The 15976-nt window shown below is 32.7% G+C and overlaps 1 protein-coding gene across 2 annotated transcripts in view; it reads right to left on the bottom strand.

Moving 5' to 3' along the window:
- LOC138176453 (mitogen-activated protein kinase kinase kinase kinase 3) overlaps positions 1–15976 on the bottom strand; it is a 118046-nt gene that overhangs the window by 55987 nt on the left and 46083 nt on the right. Inside the window, exons 13-17 of one of the 2 annotated variants that reach the window (XM_069107237.1) lie at positions 15366–15428; positions 10427–10485; positions 4140–4178; positions 3670–3723; positions 2482–2524 (exon numbers count right to left, since the gene is read on the bottom strand). In XM_069107237.1, coding sequence (XP_068963338.1) covers positions 2482–2524; positions 3670–3723; positions 4140–4178; positions 10427–10485; positions 15366–15428 — 258 coding nt within the window. The remainder of the gene's footprint in view (positions 1–2481; positions 2525–3669; positions 3724–4139; positions 4179–10426; positions 10486–15365; positions 15429–15976) is intronic. The other variant, XM_069107238.1, reaches the window with a different exon arrangement.

The raw sequence follows: 15976 nt of genomic DNA, 5'->3' as shown, positions 1-15976 counted from the left end.
CAGCACTGTGGCTGTGCAGCTGCTGCCACATGGCAGCTTCAGCTCCTGGTCTGCAGAGTGTAGGGGGACCAAGAAACCAGTCTGATGGGTAATCACTCTTGCTTCAACCTACTTGGATCTGGATTGTTGTCTAGGTGGAGGTCCTGGGGTGTGTGACCAGTTTGCCAGAGCGTGTGGAGACTTCAGAGAGGGCACCCAACTAATACTTTCAGCAGCTGTGAAAACCCTAGCATTTGGGATAAAGCTCCTGTTTCTGGTAGCAGAGTTCTACACTGTGGCAAAAAGCCCAAAAGTCAAGTAATTGAGTGGCAACATGAGCAGGCAAAGGAAACAAAGCAAATAGGCCAAACCAACTTTACACTCCTATTTTGGGGACAAAAAGGATCAAAGAATGGAACAGGAGGAAGACAGTGAAGTCAGAACTCCTGCACCAAAAGCTTCCAAAAAAATATGAGCTAGTTACAGGCCAGAAAGGAGCTTAAAAAGGATTTTGAAATTCAAATAAGAGAAGTGGAGGAGAAATTGGGAAGAGAAATGAGAATGATGCAAGAAAATTATGAAATGAGAGTCAACCACCTGACTGAAGAAAATAACACCTTAAAAAATAGACTAACTCAGATGGCAAGAGTCTCAAAAAGGCAATGAGGAGAAGAATGCCTTAAAAAGCCAAATTTGCCAGATGGAAAAAGAATCTCAAAAGCTCACTGAAGGGAATCATTCTTTCAGAATTAGATTGGAGCAAATGGAAGCTAGTGACTTTATGAGAAATCAAGATACTGTTAAACAGATCCAAACAAATGAAAAAATAGAAGGCAATGTGAAATATCTCACTGGGAAAACCACTGACCTGGAAAATAGATCCAGGAGAGATAATTTAAAAATTATTGGACTTCCTAAAAGTCATGATCTTAAAAAGAAACTAGAAATCATCCTTCAAGAAATTCTCAAGGAAAATTGACCTGATGTTTTAGAACCAGAGGGCAAAATAGAAGTTGAAAGAGTCCATGGATCACCTCCTGAAAAAGATGCCCAGAAGAAAACTCCTAGGAATATTATATCCAGGTTCTGGAGTTCCCAGATCAAGGAGAAAATATTATAAGCAGCCAGGAAGAAACAATTTAAATATTGTGGAAACACAATCAGGATAACTCAGGACCTGGCAGCTTCTACATTGAGGGATCGAAGGGCTTGGAATATGATATTCTTTAGGTCAAAGGAGCTAGTATTAAAACCAAGAATCACCTACCCAGCAAAACTGAGTATCATGTTTCAGGGGAAAAATATGGTCATTCAGTGGAATAGAAGACTTTCAAGCATTTTGGATGAAAAAACCAGAGTTGAATAGAAAATCTGACATTTAGATCCAAGAAGCAAGAGAAGCCTGAGAAAGTAAACAGGGTAAACTTCTCAAAGTTGAACTCTTTATATTCCTCATTGAAAAACAATAATTGTAACTTATGAAACTTTTCTCAGTATGAGAATAGTTGAAGGGAATACAAATGTTTATATGTGTGTATGTATATATATGTATGTATATGTATACATATATATGTCTATATAGGAGGGTATATGGGCGTATAAATACATATGTGAGTGTGTGTATATATGTCTACAGGTATACATAAGACAGAGGGCACAGGACCAATTGAATAGGAGGGATGATACCTAAAAGGTGAAATGAAGAAGTGAGAGGGGAATATAGTGAGAGGAGATGGGGAGAGACAGAATGGGGTAAATTACCTCATATAAAAGAGGCAAGGGAAAACTGTAACAATGGAGGGGAAGAACAGGAAGGCAAAAGGGAATGAGTCAACCTTATTCGCATTGAAATTGGCTTAGGGAGGGAATGACATACACACTAAATAGTGTATCTCACCCTACAGGAATGTAGGGGGGAAGGGGAAGAGAGGGGGATAATGGAAGGGAGGGAAGGCTGGCGGGGAGGGAAGTTAGAAGCACCCACTTTTGAAAAGGGAAAGGATCAAAGTACAGAATAAAACAAGTAGGGGGTGGGATAGGATAGAGGGAAATATAGTCAGACTTCCACAATATCCACTATAGAAATGTTTTGCATAGCTACTCATGTACAACCTATATTGAATTGCTTATCTTCCCAGTGAAGGTGGGTGACAAGGGAGGAAGGGAAAGAATCTGGAATCCAAAGTATTAAAATCAAATGTTTAAAAATATACATATTATTATTAATATTTTACATGTAACTGGGAAGTGAGATATATAGGCACTGGGGCATAGAGATCCACCGTGCCCTACTGGAAAGCTGAAGGGGGCATGGGGGAAGATATGGGAGAGCAGATTGGGGGAGGGGATATTCAGTGGGAATGCTGTTTTGGGGTGGTGGGTAGGGAAAATTGAGAAGAAAATTTGTAGCTCAAAATCTTGTGGAAATGAATGATGTAAACTAAAAAATAAAAAAAGAGAAAAAAAAGTATCTCCAAAATTTGATAAGGAAAATAAACTTACCTTTGGTGGTAAAGGAGGTGGAACCTTTGCTTTCATAGTTGAACTAAAAATAGTAAATTGTAAAATTAGAACTCTAATATTAAGTTTTAGAAGTGAAATATCACTAGATATTTTTTTCAAGCTTAAAGGAATAGTCCAAATTTTTCATTTTAAAATCACAGTAGAAATAAGTAGATGCATACTTTTGTCAGATCCTGACAATTTTTACAAATCTACTACTGAATGAAAATGTCAGTTTGAAATCTGTGGAGCAGATATGCTTTCATAATTTTTAGATATTATATTTAATTAAAATTGGAAAAGAAAATTACTTTCCATTTGTTACTGTTGAAGGGTAATTAGTCAACATGAAAAATTAACCAAAAATTTGATGACACATGACAGAACAAGGATGAAGAACTTATCTGGGTTCAATTGAAGTGCTTGAGAGATATGAAATATATATTTTTACCATGACAATTTATTTTATTAAAAAAGCTTAATTTAATAATATCATCTAAAATTGTGCCATAAACATAACAGGTACTTAATTTCTTTTAAACAATATTGAATTCTATGGAATTTTCAAGTGAGAAGGGACCTAAGGCCCTGTTTTGTCTTCTCATGGCATGAAGCTTGCCCTAGGTTCTTCAAGGATTCTCAAAGGATCTATCAAAATGGAAAGGTTATGAATGTGAGACTGGCTATGAATTATGTCTGATGTTCATGAATCAAGCAACTTGTCCATAACCTTTAGTCCTATGAGAGCTAAGTAGAAACTCGAGAAGTTCACTTACCTACCTATGATAATCCAGCTGGCAGACAGACAGGACCTGTAATGCTAAGCTGCCTTTTTCAAGTGTTTGCTCTATCTTTTCTTGCTCTCTCATTCTACATAAAGTAGGTCCTTAATAGATGTTTGTCCAACTGAATCATTTTTAATAACAAAAGCTAAACTAATAATAACCTTACTGAAGAGAATAAAGCTACTAAATCAGCAACTGAGATCAATGGGAAAATTTTAATGAAAAGCTTTTTTTAAAAATGTGAGCAATCAACAATTATGGAGAAAGGCAAAGAAAGAAACAGTGGTACAATCCAAGACTACTGATTACTTTGAAAACTATAGTGTTATATATAATCTAAAATCAATATGAAATCTTTTCTTCTCACTGTGAATGGCATAAAAGATAAACTCTAAGTACTTACTGTTTAGATTCATCATCATCTCCTTCCTCATCTTCTAAATGTGCCACATGTCCCCTACAGAAATTAGAAAAATAAAATGGCTGAAAGGCCTTAACTGATTGGGAGAGAAATTCTATAATGTATAGGAATGGCTACTTCTGTTAAGAATTTTCCTCTTTCTTGCTTAGGCTTAGCTTAGAAAAAACTCAATTTTGTTGCTTTTTGCGGGGGGGCGAGGGGGGAGAGAAGAGGCAAATTGAAATTATTAGGAACAGGGATAAGTGTACACAATTTAAAAAAATAGTACAGGATGGGGCAACTAGGTGGTACAGTGAATATAGCACTGGCCCTCAAGTCAGGAGGACCCAAGTTCAAATCCAGCCACAGACATGTGACACACTTACTAGCTTTATGATGTTGGGTAAGTCACTTAACCCCAATTGCCTTGTCTTCCTCCCTCCAAAAAAAAGATTAATACAGATGAAAATTACCTCTGATGCAATTCTTCTTCAACAGATTTCAAAAGACTCCTTTGAAAATCAAAATAAAAACATTTGATAAATATATACAAGCAGAAGAATAAAACTTAAACTTTTATCATTTGAGATGTACAAAAATAGCATTATTTATATGTTTAAACAATTTCAAGAATACACTATAAAAAAGATTGATGCATTTATCCTCTCTAAGCACTGAAACAACATTTAGTGATAGATCACCAATAATTTTGCCTGACAACTTTAAACATCATAAATAAGTAAAATAAAGGGATCTTAATACTCAATGAAAAAAAACCCCATCAGTTTAAAAAGAAGACATTTACTATGGAAAGTCACAGTTAAGAATGACAAAAAAATTTCAGGTTTATATTCAAGGATTTTCAAGACTGATAAATGAGAAAAAAGTTGATCTACTAATATTTTATTTCTCAAAAAAAAAAAAAAAGGAATATAACATTTTTCAAAAGTCATGCTCTCAGACAATCCTACAAAATGAAACATGTTGGACCTCTCTGCAAAAGCATGCATGCATGTGATGTGAATACATGAATGTAGCAGCACTTTGCTTTCACAGAAGACAAAGTTACTTACCTGTAAAAACTGTTCTCCAGGGGTGTACTGGCAAACAAATTTACACTTTGGGGAGTTTGAGCCTGAATTAGACCAAATGGAAGGATACTACATTTAGGCCCAGGTCAAAGATTTTTTTTATTGCCAGGAGAGGGATAGGAAAAGTAAAGCCTTCCAAGGACCACTTAATTCTCACTACAAGATCCTCTATTGCAAGGATTCTTAACCTAGGATCCTTGAATTTGTTTAAAAAAATTTTTTTTATAACTTTAGTTCATTATAGTTTTACAATGTAATCCTATATATTTTATTTTATGCATTTAAAAACTTTATTCTGACAAGACTCCACAGGTTTCACTTGACTGCCAAAGGGGTCCAGAACACAAAAGGTCAAGGACTCAGGTTGAGGGTGAAATGAGTAAATATCCATCTCTTCTATAATAAACCAAATACGCTTCCTAAAATTGATGGGACAGAGATTATCATGGCAAATATGTTTTCTCTAAAGTGTTAAATAAACTCCTACTAGATTAGGCCTGTACAACCTGTGGCCCACTTACATCCCTTGGGCCACTTGTGGAACACCAAAGGATTTTTGGAGTCCATGAAAAATGTAGAGGAAAACATTCTTTGTATGTACAAGAAATCCTCTGGCATGCCACAAGCTGCCCAGAGCTGTAAGTGGTCCATGGGCTGCAGGGTGTGCAGGCCTGCACTAGATGCCGAGCAGTGGAGACAGAAATGAAGCAGTCTCGGCTCTTGTGGAATTTACATTTTATCAACAAGACAACATATTCACATGTAAGCATATACAATATACTTAAAACAGATAACAAGGTAATTTTTTTGGTGGAGAGAAAAAGGCCAATTAGAAAAGGCTTTTGATGTACAAGGCAGGTGAAGCTTCAATTGAGCTCTGAAAGGAGCTAGGAAAGAGTTAAAGAATGAGGGTGACGAGGGAGTGAACTGCAGACAAGGGAGACAATCTCTGCAAAGGTGTAGAAATGAGAGAATGTGGTGTCATGAGAGAAAGAACAAAAAAAGGCCAATATTGCTGTAACTCTGAGTGTGTGGAGGCTAATGTATAATAAAGCTGGAAAGAGAGGTTGGAGCCAAGTTACAATATATTTTAGTGACCTTATGCTTCATCTGTTTAATGATAGCGTTCATAAAATGTAAAAAGTCATTGAACCATGTTTAAGAATAGGATCTTAGAAGGGACTCTTTCTTTTACAGATGAGTAAACCAAAGTAGCAGCTAACTAACATTTTCAATAGGTAAAGTAATGTGTTACAGGTGATACAGATAAACTTCTGAGTTTCAAGCCTTAGTTGTTTCTACTTTGTAAGAGAACAAACTGAGATACTGAATGTAAGCTGATTTTCCTAATTCACAAAGCTCTTCAATACTATAGTTAGTACAAGGAGTTTCTGATTAGGTTAGTATCCATGAAGGAGCATTTACTTTTTCAGATTAAATATTAAGTCACTGAAGTCTGTACAAGAATATGCAAAGAAGCTATGATAATGTAAGAATGGGTAATTTCCAGTCTAGAAATTCCCTCCTCCAAGTACAAAGCAACTCAGTTAAGATGTAGGGAGCTAACCAATTCATATAAAGTTAAGTTATATGTGCCGGTCTACAGTTATTGAAGCATATGAAGTAGTATTTGAATCTGTCTTCCTCATTTCAAGTGTAGTGCCTTATTCAATACACAGCCCTACCTGTTTGAAAAATCTGACATCTATAAATAAAAAAAACCAACTTGTTCTGGGGACATTAATTCATATTTTCTTACTTATGGATATGACAGACTTTCAGGCAAGAGATAATTAGTAGAAGAGAGGGGAGGATTTCTATCTTAGAATCTTAAAATATTAATAAGGGAAATAAAAAATATAGGTTTAAATTTTTCCAGTAAACACTTAGAATTATTGCCAATGCTTATGACTGAGGATGGGAGAGAGAGACAGGAGTCAGAGTACTATAATCTTCTCTCATGTTGCCAGTCCTCTAAGAGCAGGACAAAAAGGATCAATAAAAAGTTGTGTGAAATCTTACAAATTGTCATTTTTAAAAATGCTAAGGCCTGGACACCGTCCCTCCACCGGGTGGGGAAGTCATGACTTCTGGGTTCCGTTAACTCCTGGAGGGCAAGGATTGTCTTTTACCTTTCTTTGTACCCTTAGCACTTAGTACAGCGCCTGGCACATGGCAGGTGCTTAATAACTGCTTGGTGATCATCAAATGGCTGATTAAAAGAAGTCTATGATGTGAGAGAGTGATCCATTGTCAAGACTAATAAACTGTTTGCTGGCATATTCCATAGTCTGTGAGCATGAGGAATGACAGGATAGTAGAACGAAGCAGGCAATTATTTGAGATTCTTTTCATTATTAATTTTTACTTATTTTAGACATATTTTGCCTACCAAAATTTTATCTGGAAAGCTCTGATTCCGGAATTTTGGACAAAAAGTAAAGCAAAGAAGTAATTAAATACATATAACCCCTTAAAGCATCAAAGTACATTAAAGCACTTATTTCATCTAGATTTAATTGGGTAGTTCATTTAATTCAAAAGTCAGGAAGCTGAGAAACAAGGCTCACAAATTAAAAAGAAATGAAATTAAGTAAGGAAAGAAATTGTGGCCCTGATGACTGGAGATTGGCACATGAGAGTACCAGTCCTTTGAAACTAGGTAAATGTACCTCTACCCTAAACCAGTGTCAAAATAACATCATTCCCCTCAATCACCTAAAAGGACTTCAAGTTAATTTTGCTTCCAATAACAGAAAAGACTTTTAGAGAATCACCGGATTTAATAATTTATCTTTTTTTTTCTTTTCTTAAAATACACACACATTTTATGTGGGGTTTGGCTCTCAAAATTAAAACTTTAGTAAGACTTTAAGGGGCCAGAGGAAGTTAATTCTATCCATTTCAAGGATAAAATGCCAAAGATGATATGCATGGAAAGAACAATTTCATTACTTCTAGGAAGTTAAGAGTACTTCTGCTTTCTCTGTGAAAAAGAGAAACAAAAATAACTACACTGTAGTTCTAATTAGGTACTTCCTGCCTGGTGTAGAAGAGGTAGACACCCACAAGTGGAAATCTGTCTGCCTGAATACCTATGGAGAGAACAGGAGACACTTCTCAGTTTTAAAACACTTCCCAGTCACAGGAACAAAGCAGACACAAGTAAATACAATAGGGGAGTGCTACATCCATGCTCATGTCACATGTATGGAATATACCTGTACACAAAACACAGCCAAAAGGCACAACTTTTGGCCAACCTACCTTGCCAGTGAATCGTTATATAGAGTACAATTCCTTAAGCAGTGATCCAATTAATCAAAAAATGGAAGGTTGTGAAAATTAACATTTTTTTTGCCTAGTCAAAATAAATTACACTGTAAATAATTTTAATTAGCACAATAAGACAGTGGAAAGTCACCTTTCTTAATTAAAGGCAACAGGTCATTTGTTGATATTGCATTTTTCTATTCTTCTGTAAGGTTTTTTAAAAAAATATTTTGTACATTAGTTATTAAAACAGAGAAGGTGAATTAAACAATTTTGTAAAACTATTTGTCCTTAATTGATGTTTGTGTGATTTGCTCAAAAGGGCAACCTCAAATTTAGACCAAGCCATGAGAAACCCAGAAATTCTTGGGTTTTATATATGATAGTAGATATGACTTATCTAATTTCCAACAAGATAAAAACAACTAGAAATATCAACTGCATCTGATTTTCATAGAGTACATTTTTAATATATTTGGTAATTTAAGAAATATCTTAACAGAATAATTTGGAATATTTAATAAAAAATTATGTTTAAATTAAAGTTAATTGAGTAACCAGGCAGATTAAAAGGATTAAAGTTAGTGTTCCAGAGAACTGATGTCTATATTGGGAAAGATGTCAATCTCACAATTAAGTAATCTTTAATCAAGGCATGATTTTTAGTATTTAGAGTCCAATAAAGCTATTAATATTCAGAAGCCACTTTCCAACTATCTATTTTAAAACACAGAAATGGGGGAAATGATGCATAATATTAAATCTCAGGACTAAATTGTTTTTTAATTTAAAATTTTTTGGGTATTAATATGAACTAAAGATTGAACATCTTGACAACTGAGATCTTAACTGTTTAAATTTAATTCACTTCCATGAAAGATGAATATTTGTAATTTACAAATTATACAACTAGGGAAATGTAGTTTGTGGAATTCAACTTGAGTCAGGAATTTTAACAATTACTGAAGAACAGCATCAAATGGGCTAAAAATACATTTATATATGAAAAACATAATATTCTTGAAAATAATAACTACTCCTTTTAGAGGAGACATTCAAAAGGCTGGATGGAGTATTTCTTGTCTCTTTCCAGCAGTTTATACAAGCTAGAAAACAATGAATCAAAGTACATACCCGATATGTTTGTGAATGAGTATAAGAATAAAAAAAAAATTTAAGTGTTTTAAGGTTTGAAAAGCACTTTCTTAGGCTGGCTCTGTGGGGTAGACAGTCCAAATATTATAATCCCTATTTTACGGAGGAGGAAACAGAAGTTTGGAGAGGTTCTTGGCTATTAAGTTTCAGAGTTGGGAATCAAACCCAGGTCTTTTATTTCTAAGGCCATGGCTTTTCCCCCCAGTATTATATGCTTAAAAAAACTTAAAATGATGCTGCCTTCTGGAAATTAAAGGAACAAAAGTAACACAAATGATTATAAAATGCTCTTCAAGTTGTTTCAAGATACGACTTACAAAGAAGACATTTTAAAAGGGAAAAATGTTCTAGGAAAGAAATGGGAAAATGTACACATACAAACAACATAAATCTGACTCAGAAAAAACTTTTAAAGGGTAACTTAAATGAGATTTTTCTTAGATTTTGAAACAGACTAAATATACAGAAGAGAAATCATTTTAATAATTCTTCGATGGATAAACCAAACATAAGTATGAATTAAAATTGTACACTATCTCCAAAAAAGGCACCAAAATAATGAACATAATGAAAACATCAAGAATTAATGGAATCTGTTAAAAGAATGGAGTCAATTAGGTTTAAAAAGATTTTTAAAACAGTATTATTGAAAATCTTTAGTATTTATACAGATTTTGGGTCCTCAGTTTCTAGAGTTTAACACAACAACATTTTTTTGACTGATACAAAAGACATATAAAACAACAACTGATAATCATGCTCCTTTATGGTTTGAAATGTGGTATATTGTAGAATCTGTCCAAGGCAGTTAGTTATTATTAGATGAAATGGAATTTTACCATCACACTTTTTTTCCTCTGACCTGTCTTTAAACTACAATGTCTCAATAAAATTCTAGTTGTTAGGTTAAGTCACATGCTTCAGAGTTCAATCGTGGAATAAAAAAAAATATTATAGCCTGAAGACTAAATGGAAAGAATTGTCACTTATTTATATTCAGTTTAAAATGGAATTTTGCATTTCACTTTATAATAGTGAGGGGCTGGTCATTTTATGAGGTAACATTTTCTAAAAATATTGAACTGAACCACCTATATATAAAAAAACTGTCATTATTATTATTTGTACAAAATAAAACTTAAAAACACTCTGCTACAGAATAATTATAACTTTGATATGATTAAAACAGTAAAGATAATTTAAATAATTCTCAATTTTGAGTTAATAAAAACTTTACTTACTTATTTCCACCTAAAAAATAACTGCTCTGGTGTCCTTGTCCATATTCTAGTTGAAGATCCTAATTTTACAAAGTAAAATACTTGGTAAGATGAGAAAATCTTAGAAAAACCAAAACTCAATCAATTATACATTATATCAAAAGAATGAAATTACAAATAAAAAGAATTCTGTATTGCTTATATTTTTTACAGCTGTAATATATTTAAAGACATGTAATAAAAGAACTAAGAATCTGCAGTTATACTTTAAACTTATTTCTATCTTAGAGTGCTTAGACTACACAAACAATTGCCATTTAAATATAATTCCATGTCTAAACCTGACCACTAAAACAACTAAAAATGAAATTGTTTTAAAAACTGCATTTAAGACCAAGTTACAATTAACTAGGAATTATGACAGAGCACAGCAACTATGAACAGCTTTGGTTGGGTTTGTAAGATAAAACATAAATGTGCTTTTCTATCACATTCTGCTTTATTTTCCTTGGGTAAAAAAAAAAAAAGAAATAAGCTGTGCCTTTGAAACAAATTTGTAAACTTATATAAAACCAAAGTCTCATATAAAAGGCTTAGTTTTTCGATGTTTTATAGGAGTAAACTAATTTCTAATGGGAACTGAACACTAAAACTTAATTTTTCAATTATTCTTAAAACATTCCATAACTTAAAATCAGAAGTATATTGCTATCTACTATTAGGCTAAATACATAGTACAGACATCCTCTTAGTGCTCAAAAGATTTATGCCTGGCATTAGTGATACTGAAAATATCAGTGTAAGCCACCCTGGCTACATCTTTGTGGATTACAAGTATCAGAGCTGTGGAAGAGTGAAAATCAAACAATTCAAACCTAAGCATTTGCTGAGGAACAAAAAAAAAAGGTTTTTATGACCATGGAAGGAATGTCAAAAGATGCCTTCTCCCACAGAAAAAGCCTACAGCTTATTTACATTATATTTCCAAAATGTTATAACATAGAGTTGAATATTTAACCTTTTATTTTCCTTAGGAAATATGCATTTATGGTGGTTTAAAAATGAATTTATAGTTCTTTTTCAGGGTGGCACAAACTTGTCTATATTAATTTTCTTGTTCTATAAATTTTGATATTTTGACCTAGCAGGATATATAAATACAATTTTCTACCACAAATGCTCTTAAGTCCAGGGATACAGCTAGGATAATTTATTTTTACATTTCACAGAAGTGAAAAATCTCTATAAAATCTGTTTTCTGAAATCTGTCAAAAAGTTTTTAGTGAAACTGAAAACAAAGATACTACTTTAGACAAAGTTTAAATGTTTCCTTTTCTTTTTTTTGCCAAGGGTGGGGGTGGGTCTACTATACATAATAATGTAATTTATTACCAGAGAGAAAATATGAGAAAATAACATTTCATAGTTAAAAAGTTATAAAGTTCATATGAAATTACAATGAAAAACAATCCATTTTACTTATTATAATGATATTTCTTGAAAGGATAAAATCAAAATGTTATCCCAGTGCTTGCATACAATAAAAAAAGAATTTTAATTGCATGTGGTATTCAGAAGTTCTCATGTTAACTTTTCCTTAGCCCTTTACCTTTTGGTACTATTTATTTACTAGTTGTTATAATTTTCTTTAAAAATTTTCTTTATATTAGTATTATTACCATGAGAAAGCCTAATTACTATGGATACAATTCTAGAGATAATGAAGACCTACCTACCAGGATAACGTGAATGACAAAAATGGCAAAATTCCCTAAGAATTTTCATCTCTAAGTTAGCTAGTCATCATAACCCCAAGACTGTAGTCTTTTCACATATGACAGAAATAGACAAAAACGATACAGGATAAAGCAATAATTTCTGTTGCACAAATACCAAGCAAGCCAATTTTTACTAAGAACTGTGGTAGGATCACCTAATTACATCAAAAACAAACAAAAATTTAATGGCAGCCAAAAAAAAAAATTACCAAATGAGGTTAGCAATCCTCTAGGAAAGGAGGAAAAAAGCAGATTTGAAATCACTTAAGTGGGATTTTGTAAGTAATTCAGCAGAACTTGGAATGAGTGGAAAGAAGCATATACCAGCAAACAGATTTTTATGGGTGGTTCCAAAGTCAGGTTTAGATACAAAGAAATCTACAAAATGGGCCAAACATTAAAAGCAAGCTAAACATAAAATGTTCATATATTAATAATCACTTGGTTTGCCACTTCACTTAGACAGCATTTCACAGACACAGTAAAGAAAAAATAAACATGACAGAGATATGTGAAACTAGGATACAATAGCCCATGATGGTGATAATACTATATTCAGCATAATCTTAAGATTTTTTAAAAGTATTTTTTTAGATAAAGAATCTGAAGCTAATAATTTAATGAAAAGAACAGTGGAATATTTATTTGGAGTTAAGTAAAAAAATAAAACAACCTTGAAATTCTTTAAGATAGTAATTCATTTAAATAATATTTCAAGGATTCACAATCTCATTGGTACAGATATTTCCTCCATAATGCACAACACAAGGCCTATGCATTAGTTGATGGGCTTTCTGAGTTCTATGGCTGAAAAAAACTGACTGCCCGATGGAGTACCTTCTAACAACATGTGGGCCAGGACAGATGTAGAAATCTTCCAGAATTAAGTAAAAGTCTACATGTATTAAGGTAAAAAGGTCGAAAATATGAAACAAATATTTTAGCAAAAACATTCCAACCGTAAAGGAAAACAGTTATAGTAAGGCTAAAAAATGTTCTACTACAATATGAGAGAAAAGCAGGGCTTGAATAAGGATGTCCTCAGGATAGTCAAAGAAAAGATAAACATGCAATTTGACAGAGAAAAATGTCATAAGATTTGCTATAGAAGGCTAATTAAGACAAAAACAACTTGAATCACAGGCTGTTAGAAGTGAACTTAATGGTTGAATTATGTCACAGTGAAACACTGAATTTTTAACAATGTCAGAAAACTGCATGAATCAAAAGATGAATTGATCAAGTAGTATTGGACTACTAGAGTGTGGTGAGGATTTTCTATTTCCACTTTTAAAAATGAAATTTAGTAGCCTAAATGTTTTATAAGGTGTAAAATTTCAGAACATTCTGTGAAACTCCAAAATTAGTTTTTCCTGAATAAGTAGACATAAAAGATTGATTACCTTATATTAATTTTATAACAACTTAGTCTAAATAATACCATACTTAAATTTGGCATTATTCAATGATTTAGAAGAATAAACTTTCATGTGCCATGTCTTTTATGTGGAAGGCATTCAATAGTGATTAAATATGTTATAATACTTACTAGGTAAATGTTAAAAGGCAAACTTAGGAAAAGGTAGTACCAGGTAAGGGTTACATGCAATATATCTTTTCAATTTAATGATGGATAAAAGGACTCTGGTAGGATGCTTTCTTTCTTAATTTCTGAGAATAATATGAAGTATAAATATTAAATGTTCTTTAAAAATTTAATAGAATACTTAAAAATTCTAAAAAGTTTGAAAAAATTCTGATGTTTCCTTTAGTAGTTCCTTTAGAGATGTATCTATATGTTTTTCTGAAACTGAATTATTAAACATTTCTTTCTGGTCTTCTGATAGTTTGAGTATTTTATATTTTTGGAAGTAATCCTCTCTTTTGTGTTCTCAAATTTGTTAGCATATAGGTGTGCATAAATAATATATACAGTAACCACAACACAAATGGAAAAGAACTACACATTAAAGAATCAAAAGTAAATGTAATGAAAGTACAGAGATTATGTGGGATATGAATGACCAAAGATATGAGAGGACACCCCCTGGCCACCTCTGTGGAGGTGAAAGGTCCAGAGGTGTACACATTGCACATGCTTTCAGACTCAATGTATTGACTAGTTGTGCTGATTTCTTTATCTTAAAAAAAAAAAAAAAGAACTCTCTAAAGTTTCCTAAACCTCAAGAGAATAAGTTTGGATTAGATATATCCCTTCCATTCTGAAATTTTATTAAATCACTAAAATTCAACAATTGGATAAAGTTTTAACTCTTTCAAGATGCCAACCCTGCTTCTCTGGCCCACCCTTATCTTTCTTTCTGACTCCTATACTGCTGGCTGGTAGACTCTGTGCTATGCCAAATGTCCATATGTTTCAGTTCTGTTTTCCACAGAGGACTCTGAAGGTCAAAGAGATATGCCATAGAATTCCTTACAATACCTAGCATAGTCAAAGTATATGTAAAGTCCTCAATAAATACTCGTTAAACTGAACTGCATTCATGAAAATTATCTTTTGGGTCCAAAAGACACATAAAAAAAGCACCCAAATAATGGGACCTTGGAATAAGACATCATTTTTTGCAGGTGGGTTAAGGACAGAGGTAAAAGACTTTAAATTTAGTTTGGTATCTGTTACCACATTCAGTCACATTCAACTTCTAATTACCTTCTTTAAATGCTTAGATGCTTTAACTACCAATGGTTTCAGGGATGACAAGTGTAGGATAATACAAAGTGCTGGCCTAAGAAAATTAAGCATGGCCCAGTAATTCTTCTTTTAAAAATATATCCACAGTGATTAATTTTTTAAAAGCTAATTTTCTAAAAAATATCTTTTAAGTATGTGAAAAACACTGCATTAAAACAGTAAAGAGACATCCAAAAGGAAAATATATAACTGTTGCCAAATTAACTTCTGTGTTTGAGTACAAACAATAAATATTACAGTAAATACTGAGAGTCTTCATAAAAACAATAACAATATATCCGGAGAAAAAAAATTATTTCTGGTTCAGCAAAAATTACTAGTCTTTAATATATGGTAGTTAGCTAATGCTAAACAAAATAAACTACTAAAAATAATTAACATGATGCAACCAGACAAAATGTAAGTGCTTTGTAAAGAAAACATAAGACAAAACCAACGCTGACAAAGAAAATCAGAAGATGAGAAATACCAGATTAGATCTTGCAGTGTAGTATATTTCTTCTGAACTGTCCAAAAAATCGTCACTGTCGGGCTGTTTAGCAGACAGAGACCAAGAAACCCAGGTTATTTACACTTAGAACAAAAGCCACAAATACACAAAGGGAAATTTTCACAAGGGGGTAAGTCCTGCCAACATAATTTTGTTAAGGCAAATGCAAAGTAATATTATATTAAAGTGCTTCAGAAAAAGCATTTACAATAAACTTTGCATGAAAATATTAAAATCTTAGTTTAGGGTTTGAATACACATAATGACAATTTAGGGGGGTAGGGAAAAGCAAAATGAACAAAAGCTGCCTTAACAAAACACAATTAGCATTTGTCAATTTCATTTCGATTTTCTCAGTATTTCTACCTCTACTTATTCTTCCTAGCTATCATAAACGAATTTTTCTTTAAGCTTCCCTGGATTATGTACTAAATCAGACAATTTCCATGAGAAAGTTGAAGATTCCATCTGTTGGTTTAAAAAAAAAAAAATTGACCAAGTAGGTTTAAATATTAATAAGAAATTTGCCCCTTTAGTCTTTATAATTCCTTGATCCTCATATTTCTGTCACTACTATAACAAGGAAAAAA

Source organism: Petaurus breviceps, unplaced genomic scaffold (assembly GCF_028583685.1).
Source record: "Petaurus breviceps papuanus isolate PSGF00001 unplaced genomic scaffold, PetGlider_PUasm1.0 89393, whole genome shotgun sequence".
NCBI lineage: Eukaryota > Metazoa > Chordata > Mammalia > Diprotodontia > Petauridae > Petaurus > Petaurus breviceps.
The sequence above is the reverse complement of the archived record's forward strand: the minus strand, read 5'-3'. Positions and strand labels throughout refer to the sequence as shown.